Below are 12,244 nucleotides of genomic sequence, written 5' to 3'. Positions count from 1 at the left end.
TGAGGAGTGCATTACCTTTGTAATAAGACAAAGAGCTATTTCATGTTACAGGAAAGGAAACAATTAGGAAAGTGGGAGGAAAACTGTGTCCCAAGATGTTTCCCATAACGTTGTTAATAATGTATGAAGTCAGGAGCAATGTGTCTAATAATCAGGAGAAGGGTAATAAATCATGGTGCATATGCCCAGTGAAATAACATGTAGTTTTCACCTTTAGTTACTCTGTACCCTCGGCTTACATGCTCTTTGCCTTCCTTCTCCTCCGTTTTCATTGGTTTTTTTCCTTAACCGTTATATCCTTCAAGAAGCCCCTCTGAGTACCATCACCATCGCCTACCCACCCTAGCCCCGCTCTGTCCCACCTGTGTGAATTACCCCTGTTCTGTGTTTTCAGAACGTTCTGAACAGAACGCTCTATGTCTGCACTCACCACCCCATGTTATAATGATCTGTTTGTCCTGTCTACTGAACTTTAACCTTCCTGATAGCTGGGATTGGGTCTTACTCTCTTTTACCCCTTCAGTGCAAAGCACAAGCCATAATAAATATTAGGTGCCTAACAAATGTCCGCAGGATAAAAAAAAATAACATAGACAGCCCTTGTCATGTTAAGTAGATTAGAAAAAGTAGCACCAGGGTGCCTGGGTGGCTCAGTTGGGTAAGCATCTGACTCTTGATCTCAGCTCAGGTCATGATCACGTGGTTCATGAGTTTGAGCTGTGCTCCCAGCACAGAGCCTACTTGGGATTCTCTCTCTCTCCCTCTCTCTCTGCCCCTCTCCCCGGCCCTCCCCCCTCCCCTGGCTCATGTGCTCTGTTTCTCTCTCTCTCGAAATAATAAATAAAAAGAGAAAAGGGAAAAAAAGTAGCACCTGCACTTCAGGGCTGTAAGGATTAGATAGGAAAATCTGTGTAAAATGCTCTGATGACCCCCAGCATAGGTGTGTTCAGTGAACAGAGGCTGAGGATGGTAGCATTGTGCCAATAATGATGAAACGATGATGAGAGCTGTGTATTTTTTTTTCCCACAGATAGCCCTAGTACAGGCCTTGGACCTTGTGGCTGGATTTTGGTGGCTGTCTCGTTCTTGTTCACAGTTATAACTTTCCCAATATCAGTATGGATGTGCATAAAGGTAAGGAATATTTCACTTGCGCCTGGAAAGGAGTCAAGCCCTAACTACCTACACCTCCTTTGTGTGTATGTGGGTGGAAACGAGTCAGAGAGACACCTGCTGGCCTATAATTCTTTTTCCTTCATGTCTCCTTTAGAAGGTTCACTCTAGTCACATATTGTAATGGGACTTTAGGACTTCTTTTCAGGCGGTCCTTTCTCATAGGTTAAAAGTAAGGATCACTATCAAGGTGCCTGGATGGCTCGGTCGGTTGGGCATCCGACTTCAGCTTTGGTCGTCATCTCCTAGTTCAGCACAGAGCCCACTTCAGATCCTCTGTCTCTCTCTCTCTCTGCCCCTTTCCAGCTCACACTCTTTTCTCTCAAAACAACAACACAAAAAAACACAAGGGCATGTTCACGTTCTCCCAGCGCCAAAAAAAGAGTAAGGCTCACCATTGGAGTCTGGGATGTAGGACGGCCCTGTCCGGACTCAGGAAGCTGAGAGGCTCCATTGTTTATCGTGTGACCTTTGCCATGTTTCCTTCCCGTGAAATGGGAGGAAGCAGCAATACCCACTTCGTATGGCCAACATGAGGATTAAAATAATGTATCCAAACATGCATATCCCAACATGGCACATGGCAAATGACACCTAAATGCTGGTTATTTTTTCCATGAAGTTATTAATATTATGACAAATAACTATCATTTACATATTCCTAAAGAGGTAAAATATACTCCAAGAATTTTCAGATAAGTTCATTATTTTGATTTAAGGAATCGGGAGACAAACTAGGGGAAACTTAGCTTTTTTTGTTGTTGTTCTTCTTTATTAACAATGCGTGAGTAACTGACTGATGATGTTAGCAGCTGAGGAGTAAAGTTATGGATTCGCTCCTGGATACTATCCTATACTTCCCAAATTTTATACCATGAATATCTGTTGCTTTTATAGTAAGTTAAAAGAGCAAATACATATCATGCTTGGGAGGGATAATTAAACATTGGACATGTGATTTATAGATGCTGTTTGGATTTTATTTATTTCTTTTTAATTGTTCTTTCTTTAAATTTTATTTATTTTTGTGAGAGAGAGAGGGAGAGAGAGAATCCCAAGCAGGCTCCACGCTGTCAGCACAGAGCCCGACGTGGGGCTCAAACCCGTGAACCGTGAGATGACCTGACCTAAAATCAAGAGTCAGATGCTTAACAGACTGAGCCACCCAGGAGCTCCATTTATTTATTTATTTTTAAGTTTTACGTATTTAAGTAACCTCTACACCCAATGTGGGGCTCAGACTCATAACCTCAAGATTAAGGGTCGCATGCCCTTCTAACTGACCCAGCCAGGCACCCTGATACTGTCTGGATTTTAGAGGAAAAAAAACAAAATAGAGGCATCTAACCTGTTTTCAGCAGAAACACATATCTAAGAAGCTGTTTATATTGGGTGCGCCTAGGTAGCTCTGTTGGATAAACACCAACTGTTGGTTTCGGGTCAGGTCATGATGTCACGGTTTGTGAGTTCAAGCCCCACATCGGGCTCCGTGTTGATGCACAGAGCCTGCTTGGATTCTCTCTCTCCCTCTCTCTCTCCCCCTCCCCCACTTATGCTCGTTTTCTCTCTCTCTTTCTCTCTCTCTCTCAAAATAAATAAACTTTAAAAAATGAAGCTGTGTATAAATACATAGTGGATATAAATATTTGCACCCCTCGTGTTAAATTATTATTTGTGTTTTTAACCTAGATCATAAAAGAATATGAAAGAGCCATCATCTTTAGATTGGGTCGCATTTTACAAGGAGGAGCCAAAGGGCCAGGTCAGTATAAGGGTCCTGGGTATTTGATCTGGAGACTGAAATTCTTCCCCCCGTTGATATGAATTCCCTTCCAAGGGCCCCTTCTCTTTTGGCTCAGAAAAGAGTACAAGTGTAACAATAGCAGTGGCGGAGCCAGTCTTGCCACAATCACCCTTTCCTTCCCGCAGCTCCCCTCCCCTTCCCATCTGAGCCGATAAGATTATTTTAGGCCAGGAATAGTGACAGCCATGGAAGCCTGAGCATGAGAATTCCTACTACGCTAACGGCTTTCCGTCATCGCTTTTGGCAAACTTCACTTAAGCCCCTAGTGCATGCCAGGCTCTGGGAATTCAAGGGAAACTAAAATATAGTTCGTGCCCCCAAGGATAGATAGTTCATGCCCCCAAGGATCTTGCGCTCTAGTGGACACCAAAAAGGAAAACGGTTACAACCCCGTGAGATAAGTATTATGATCAAGTAATTGCAGTTATCTGTGGAAGCCAAGAGACATGGGACTGACCCGAATTAGTAGGCTGAGACCGTGTTGGCTGAAGGTGACATCTTGGCTGAGTCTTGAGGCCTGGATAGGTGTGGGCCTCAAGGGAGGTGTTCCCTGCAGGGACAGCAGCAGGTGTGGAGCCATGTAGAAGAGAGCACGGCAGACCCAGGGAACGGCCCAGAACAGCCCAGCAGGAGCACAGAGGGGACAGGAGAGGGGCTACAGAGGGCCCTGGGCAGCCTGGGCAGGACCTTGTGGCATGTGTGCAGGGCTCTGCAGATCAGGAAAGACTGTTGTGCTTACGGGCCATAGGAGAGAAATGGGAAGATGCTGGAAGCCTGGGGAAGGATTGCATTGGTCTATGTGGAAACAAGACGGCCAGTGACGGCAGAGTAAGGAAATGAGATCACAGGCCTGAGCGGCAGCAGTTTGGTGGGGAAAGTAATCAGGAGGGTAGCATAGCTGGCACCCGGCCCACGCCCCAAGACGTGGCTTCTTTCCGTCGGCTAAGTGGATTCTGGAAGATCGGAAGGGTTCGGTGCTGGTGTCTCTCCATAGCTTTCTTTCTGTGTCTCTTTGTTGCAGGTTTGTTTTTCATTCTGCCGTGCACTGACAGCTTCATCAAAGTGGACATGAGAACTATTTCATTTGACATTCCTCCTCAGGAGGTAAGGTTGTGTTTTGCTATGAATAATAGATGTCATGTGTGAAAGTACTTGGCAATGAGAGAGGCAGAGGAGAGCAGTGAGAGCACAGGTGGAGGGACTGTCAGCGGTCACTATTTTCCAGCTGTGTGACTTTGAGCAAGTTCCTCAACTTCTCTGAGCCTTAGTTTCCTCAGCTGTAAAATAAAGGCTATAATAGTAGAACTTCCTTTATAACGTCCTTGTGAGGACTGCATGGGATGTCATATGTAAAGTGCTTCGAACAGAGACTGATAAATGAGCAGGTGCTGTATAAGTGCTTCTTATTACAAAGTGTAGCATAATGTTAACCCAAGTGCTAGCATTTTCATACTTGTCATCATTTTTACAACCACAGTTCTCTGCTATGGATTTCTGATAGAAAATCCAGTGTAGGGGGTGCCTGAGTGGCTCAGTCGGTTAAGCGTCTGACTTCGGCTCAGGTCATGATCTCATGGTTCATGGGTTTGAGCCCCAGGTGGGGCTCTGTGCTGACAACTCGAGCCTGGAGCCTGTTTCGGATTCTGTGTCTCCCTCTCTCTCTGCCCCTCCTCCCTCTTGTACTCTGTCTTTCGAAAATAAATAAAACATTAAAAAAAAAAAGAAAAGAAAATCCAGCTTAGTACAATATTCTTCTTAAGGTTCTTGATTAGACTCTAGATAAATTGGTTAGAAGCCCAAGAATTAGGAACAGCTCATTTGGCATCTTAGATAAAGGATATAATGTTTTATAACCATAATGACTTCATGCTCTTTCAGTGTGTTTCACAAGTAATATCACAGTTGAAACTCACAGCAGAATCCCTGGAAAGCACGTAGCTGCTGTGGGGCAAAGGGGTCCCACCAGACCACAGTGGCAGAGCCAGACTAACGTCTAGCTTTTTGTGGTCCTTGCCTCGTGCTTTTCCCACTGCTCCATGCTTCCGGGACCCAGTGACGGTCAGCCTGGTGCACATGTCCAGGGAGGCATCATAACCTTTGCAGATAGGACGCCTGAAAATGGTATGAAGGGAGGAAGAGAAGAATACTGTCAAGTGTTTCCTGGCCAAAGGCCAGCTACTCAGCAGGGCAGGGGAGCCTGGCCACGTTGCCTTCTCTTCTCCCCAAATCCGGACACCAGCACAGGAGCCTCCTTGCTGGTGCCGATCCAAGTAGGGGTTGAGGTCAGACTTTATAATCCACACGTACGTAGGGACACCAGGAATCGCTTTCACCCACAACAACAAGGCTGGGAGCTGGGCTGTATTCTCTGCATGGTTTCCCATCTTTCAGGGAAGGTTGGCTCTTAGAAGGAGCCCTTTTCAGGGTAGCTGGGAGTCCGGGCATTTTCCTCCATAAACATTACAGGCATCTGGCAGGCTTGCTGGAAGCTTCTGCCTTCCAGCTGCCGTCTTGTTTCTTGTGAGCCGCTGACTGCAGAGCAGATTGGAACTTGGCGAGCTGTCCTTTTTCCGATCCCCTGTGAACTTAATATGAAGGAAGATAAATACTCTGCCTACAATAAACAGTAGGAAGAGAGGCCGCAGCTTTAGAAAGCTCTGGCGGTGGCAGAGTCACGAGGGCAAGAAATTGTTTAGAAATGATACACATTTTCCCATCACATCATGGGAAATAATTAATTTTCACACAAGATGGTAATATACTATTAGAAGTATTTTTAGATTATCAGGAAAAGGATTACTGCTTTCATGCCTAGCAGGGACGAAATAGCTATGTAATGCCATTAATTATTATTACTTGCCATTTACATAGCTCTTTACACTTTTTTTTTAAGTTTATTTATTTATTTTTGATTGAGAGAGAGTGTGGGGGAGGGGCAGAGAGAGAGAGGGGGAGAGAAAGAATTCTAGAGCTGTCAGCCCAGAGCCCGAGGCAGCGCCCGGACTCATGAACCTTGAGATCGTGACCTGAGCCAAAATAGAGTCGGGAGCTTAACAGACAGAGGTACGCACACTCGCCCCTTTTCACTTTCAAAAGAGCTTCATTCACAAACATCTTACTGGACCTTCAAAGAAATTTGAGCAGAATTGGGCAGTGTTATTAGCGCCATCTCACAATTGGGGAATCTCTAGGTCGAGCAGTTTAAGAGCCTCACCAGGGATCACGAGGGGGGTACAGCCCATCCCTGACCCTCCCTCTGTGCTCAGCACCAACCACTGTACCTAGGATCACATTTCGGTTCATCTACCATTTATTCACTACCCGCTGTGGATCCAGCATTCTTAGTGAAACAAAGACAGGCTGCTCTCAAGAAATGCACAGTCCAGTAGAGAAGCAGTGATGTCAGTCAGCAGTTCTGGCCGCTGCGATAAGGCGCAAAGGGGACAGTGTTTAACTCCTTGCCTGGCAAGTTTCACGGAGGAGAAGACACTTGAGCTGTGTCTTGAATGATGAGTAACAATGTGCCAGTCTCATGGCATGCCGGAGAGAGAGAGGAGAGGACACCCAAGCAGAGGGGACTCCTGCACACAGGCCCTGGGACATGCGACGTAGTGCATGTGGGGCCCACACCTTGTCCTGTATAGAGTGTGCAGGAGGGAGTGAAGGAGTGAGGCCAAAGGGCCAGTGGTCAGAGGGCGCGTACGCCAAACTGAGGAGCCGCCCTGAGGGTGGGAGCAGGAAGCACTGGCAAATTACGTCCTGGTAGGCATCTTCGTGCCGCGTGTACAGTCGATCCGTACCCCGATCTCACCTATCACCACATCCCCCACTCACGTTTTGTTCTAGCAGAACTGTGCTACTTCTGTATAGTTCGGCAAACCTCGCTCTACCATTCCTCTGTGCCATTTTGTGCGCTATTCTCTCCAACTTGGATACTCTCACGCCACCCTCAAAAAATCGTTACTTCAGTGCGCCTGGGTGGCTCAGTCGGTTGAACATCCGACTCTTGATTTTGGCTCAGATTATGATTCCAGGGTCATGAGATCGAGCCCTGCATCAGCACTGAGTGTGGAGTCTACTTGGGATTCTCTCTCTCTCTCTTTCTCTCCCTCTGCCCCTCTCCTCTGCTCATGTTCTCTATCTCTCTAAAATAAAAAATGTAAAGGGGCACCTGGGTGGCTCAGTCGGTTGAGTGTCTGACTTCAGCTCAGGGCATGATCGCGTGGTTCGTGAGTTCTAGCCCCATGTCGGGCTCTGTGCTCACAGCTCAGAGCCTAGGGCCTGTTTCAGATTCTGTGTCTCCCTCTCTCTCTGCCCCTCCCCTGCTCATGCTCTGTCTCTGTTTCTCTCTTCCCATCAAAAAAAAAATTAAAAAAATTTTATAAAATAAAAAAATTTAATTTAAAAATTAAAAATTAAAATTGTTATTTCTTCCTTGAAGATGCAGTTCACATACCACCCCTGCCGCCTACAAGTGTCCTTCCTTTGCCCCATAAAGTCTCCCTTCGTTCCCATCTTCTTTGAAGGCACAGCTCCTGCTGCTGCGTGGTATCTCAGTATTTGTTGAATAACTGAATGAATTAATAGAATTAAGGAATAAGTGAATGTACTTTATTAAAATTCTAAATTCATACTTCCTAATGTTTTGTTGTCTTAGTCCATTCGGGCTGCTACAACCAAACCCCATAGGTTCTCAGGAACAACAGAATTTATTGCTCACAGTCCTGGAGGCCAGAAGTCAGGGAGCCTGCAGACTCAGGGTCTGAGGGGGGCCGGCTTCCTAGATCCTAGATGACCCTGAGGGTTCCACCCTCGTGGCCTGATCGCATCCCAAATGCCCCACTTCCTACTGCCACCATGTTGGGGGTTAGGCCCCCGCCTCTGAATTATGAGGGACACAGACACTGAGTCGATAGCGCTTACTAGAGAAAATCAGTTGTTTAAGGTGTTCCGTGGGACAACATTCTTAGTCATAGTAAAGAAGGAGTTAGTCGGCCAGCGTAAAACCGCTTCCTTCCTGTTACAGATCCTCACCAAGGATTCCGTGACCATTAGTGTGGATGGCGTGGTCTATTACCGCGTGCAGAACGCAACCCTGGCTGTGGCCAACATCACCAACGCCGACTCCGCAACCCGTCTTTTGGCACAAACAACTCTGAGGAACGTCCTAGGCACCAAGAACCTCTCTCAGATCCTGTCTGACAGAGAAGAAATCGCACACAACATGCAGGTGAGGCGCGTGCCGGCTCTGGGACCCGCCAGAAACTAAAGGAGGAAGCAAAGGGTCACTGGTTGTTTGACAGGTTTTTACTCATCCCAGTTGGGAAACCGCTGACCAGCCTTCTTTTCTTCATAGAAAGGTTTTCTCAAACTTTATCTGATGGAAGGGAATATTTTTCACACAAAAAGCTCATGGGTTACTAGCTCAGAGGCCTGCATCATTTTTTTTATTCCCTTCAGTGTAGGGTTTTTTTTTTTTCCAAGAATTAATATTAACCTTTTTCTTTAGTATAATAAGTCAGAGTGCATTTTGCAAGGTGGTGCAGGTATGTTGAATTCTCTGGGTGAGCCCCATGATCTCCTTGAAACTCGTATGCTTTCCAGTCTTACGTGGGTAATAGATTACAGGACAAACCTGACTTCTTCAAAGAAGATGAAGTGCCCAAATCTGATATCTTGTGACTTACAGCAGGGTCACTGCGTGCAGGATCTGTGACCTTACCTGACGTCCACAACCACCGTATGAGACAGGAAGTAGGATTTCGTTCCACCCATTGTAAAGGGGCGACGCTGAAGCAGAAAGAAGTGATGTGGCTCACACGGAGTCACGTTAGATCGGGGGCCAGCTGGCCACCTGTTTCTGTTAGTAACGTTTTCTGGGGATGCGGCCGCTCGCGCTGGTTTATGTGTTGCCCACAGCTGGCGCCCACAGGGGCGCTGTTACACAGCTGTGGCAGAGACCGAAGCCAGAGAACGACTGTCTGGCCCTGTTAGGAAAAGTTTGCCGGCCTCCGCATGAGCCTCTGAGGACTAGAATCCAGATCAGCTCCCTGGGACCCAGCCCCTACCTCGGCCCTCTGTCCAGCGTAGCGCAGTGACGTCTCTCCCGGCTCTCCCCCGGTGCCCTGCCTGCCTCAGACCCCAGTGCTCTCCCCTAGGCCTCTGGGCTGCGCTGAGCACTCTGGGCTCACCTCCTCTCTTCCCAACAGTGTACCCTGGACGACGCCACGGACGACTGGGGGATAAAGGTGGAGCGCGTGGAGATTAAAGACGTCAAACTGCCCGTGCAGCTCCAGAGAGCGATGGCCGCAGAGGCCGAAGCATCTCGCGAGGCCCGAGCCAAGGTAACCGTCCTTTCCTCGTTTCCTCGCTCCCCTGCCCTCCGGTGCCCTCCCCTGCGCTGCCCTCCGCGGTTTGTTTTGCCTGTCGAGTTTCCTTTTTAAGGAAAACGTGGTTGTTATAAAAATAGAAATAATCTTAACATGTTTAGTCAAGCTGACAGCCTCTCTATCCCTTCAAGCCACGAGCCCCCCACGGGGCCACCTGTCGCGACAGCTTAGTGTATACACCAGGGTTTTATCTGACTAGGGTGTTCGACTGCTGGCTTGTTTATTTTGCGGAAGTAGGGTCACGCCACGTGTATTGTTCTGTTGCTTGGTCCTTTCACTTAACGTCATCCTGCGAGCACATCAGTGTGTACAGGGCCACCTCGTTCTTCTGTGGCTGCATGTCCCCCCCACGTCCCACACTTCGTGCTCCGAGTCCCCCACTCAGGACAGCTGGGCAGTCCAGTCAGTGTGCTTACATTTGTTCCTTCCCTATCCTGTTTTTTTTGAAATTTATTTATTTTGAGAGAGAGAGAGAGAGAGTGACAGTGCAAGCAGGATAGGAATAGAGAGAGAGAGAAGGAGGGAGAGAGAATCCCAAGCAGTCAGCACAGAGCCCAACGCAGGGCTTGAACTCACGAACTGTGAGATCATGGCCTGAGCCAAAATCAAGAGTTGGATTTTGGATGCTTAACTGACTGAGCCACCCAGGTGCCCCAGTTCCTTGCCTATTTTTGTCTTCGCTTTCATTCTCTCTTTTCTCAGGATTCTCTTCTTTCTTGCTGTTCCCGCTTCCTCTCTGTTCTCTTTCCTTTTCTTCACCCCTCTGATATTTGCGTTTTTCCCTCTTTCTGGTCATCGCCATCCCTGTCTGCTTCTTGAGCCCACATGGGTGCATGCCCCCTAGAAGTGTTGAGGAAGTATCTATTCATCCCACCCAGAAAAGAGAGTCTCGAGCTAATTCATGAGGGCACAGGGCTATCTTGCCAAACCCAAGGATGGGAAGAAGTCAAGTCCCATCAGGAATGGATGATGCCAGGGACTGCAGTGTGGTCAGGACCACGGATGCTAATCATTCCATCTCCCAGGCCTCATCTCACTGCTGACAGCTGGAGGGTGGAGTGTCGACTCTCAAGTTTACATACCTCCCTCAGTTGAACTCTAAGGCGGATGGACCAGCCTTGATTCCAGATTCATAGCAGAGAGATTCTCTTTGGCCAAAGTTTGGTCAAAAGGGCAAACTCAGGGGGCGCCTGGGTGGCTCAGTCTGTTAAGCATCTGACTTCAGCTCAGGTCTTGATCTCATGTTTTGTGGGTTTGAGCCCCGCGTCAGGCTCTGTGCAGAGGGCTCATAGCCTGAACCTGCTTCAGATTCTGTCTCCTCTCTCTGACCCTCTCCTGCTCGCACTCTGTCTCTCTCTCTCAAAAATAAACATTACATTTTTTATAAATGGGCAGAAGCAGATATTAATTAGGTCCCACAGCCCCTGGCCTATGAATGGGCGGAGGAAGAGGGTCAGTCTTCCTGAAGGGATTGCTGTGGACTTGACAGATCTCACAAGACACAAGGGGAAACCACTCCATTGTTGTTGCTGGAAAATAATAGTAGGGGCTCCTGGGTGGCTGTTGGTTAAGCATGTGACTTCGGCTCAGGTTATGATCTCACGGTCTCTGAGTTTGAGCCCCGTGTCGGGCTCTGTGCTGACAGCTCAGAGCCTGAAGCCTGCTTTGGATTCTATGTCTCCCTCTCTCTCTGTCCTTCCCCCACTCACACTGTCTCTCTCCCTCTCAAAAATAAACATTAAAAAAATTTTTTTAAAAGAAAGAAAATGATAGTAGCTGGAGATAACCAACTAAGCACAGAGCCCTGCCCCCTAGTAGGGTGCCCTTTAAGCCACCAGTTGGGCACTGTAATTTCTCAGCCAGCATCAAACAGAATAGCAGATCCTTTGACACACTATACCCAGAATTTTCTACTAACCAGGATTGTTAGGTTTTCCTAACATGATAATTGATGCTTATGAGGATGACCTGGTGACACTGCAGAACCCTCAGGCACTGCCATCACACTGAGAAGACTAAGTGGTATTTCTGGAAACATTAAATATGCCCTACTATAATCAAATTAGTCTTTTGAAAAACAGGAATCACTTTTACCTAGATTACATCATTAACCAACAGCCGCATTTCTAAGCCATATCGAATAGACTGTTTGAAAGTCAGGAACTGAGGAATCGTTAGAGATTATTTTCTGAAGCTGACAAGTAACCTGGCCCAGATGCTGCCCCCNGTAATGAAGCACAGCACTGTTTTCCACTGAGCTTAGGCTTGACCTCAGAACCCTTCTGTTGCCCTCCAGGTAACAGTGCTCAACTGCTTGGCACTGGGCCTAAAAATCAAATGTATTTGCTATCCCACTATTCAGATGGAAGGGTTGAGCCCAGGAAATGTATGTGATTTCCTCAAGGTCACACAGTCGATTAGTGGCAGTGGACATTAGGATTCCCCTCTGGCTCCTCTGGACTTTCCATGATGGACTAAGTGTCTTGGGCAAGTGCTTTCACCAGTTAGGAATGCAGCCCTGATAACAATGGGAAGAGAGAAAGGAAGCCGGTTAGAATCCTGAATTACTGTGCTCCCACCCCGACGAGGCTGTAGGGGTCATCCGGAACAGTCCCACGGACCTGGGCAATGACTGTCTTTAAGAGTAGGGTGAACACATAGAATCTCAAGGAGTCTATCCTTTTAAATACAGTAACCCTACAACACCCAAAACCATACTGTCAGGTTCTCATGGAAAATAGGGAGTCGGTTTCTTCAACACATAAGTTGTGAAGGAAAAGGGTAGGAGAGCCTATAGATTAAGAGCCTTCAGAGAGAAATTCCTCAAGTTAATTCGCTGTCAGGGAAATGCAAATTCAAATCACAAGCAGATGCAACA

The 12,244-nt window shown here is 47.3% G+C and overlaps 1 protein-coding gene across 1 annotated transcript in view; it reads left to right on the top strand.

Moving 5' to 3' along the window:
- Window positions 1-12,244, top strand: part of STOM (stomatin) — a 29,685-nt gene that overhangs the window by 12,145 nt on the left and 5,296 nt on the right. Inside the window, exons 2-6 of the mRNA XM_077769961.1 lie at window positions 1,031-1,134; window positions 2,863-2,935; window positions 3,999-4,081; window positions 8,004-8,207; window positions 9,187-9,321. Coding sequence (XP_077626087.1) covers window positions 1,031-1,134; window positions 2,863-2,935; window positions 3,999-4,081; window positions 8,004-8,207; window positions 9,187-9,321 — 599 coding nt within the window. The remainder of the gene's footprint in view (window positions 1-1,030; window positions 1,135-2,862; window positions 2,936-3,998; window positions 4,082-8,003; window positions 8,208-9,186; window positions 9,322-12,244) is intronic.

Source organism: Crocuta crocuta, unplaced genomic scaffold (assembly GCF_008692635.1).
Source record: "Crocuta crocuta isolate KB4526 unplaced genomic scaffold, BGI_CrCroc_1.0 scaffold95, whole genome shotgun sequence".
Classification (NCBI taxonomy): Eukaryota; Metazoa; Chordata; class Mammalia; order Carnivora; family Hyaenidae; genus Crocuta; species Crocuta crocuta.
Note: the sequence above shows the minus strand (reverse complement) of the source record. Positions and strands in the feature narration are given on the sequence as shown.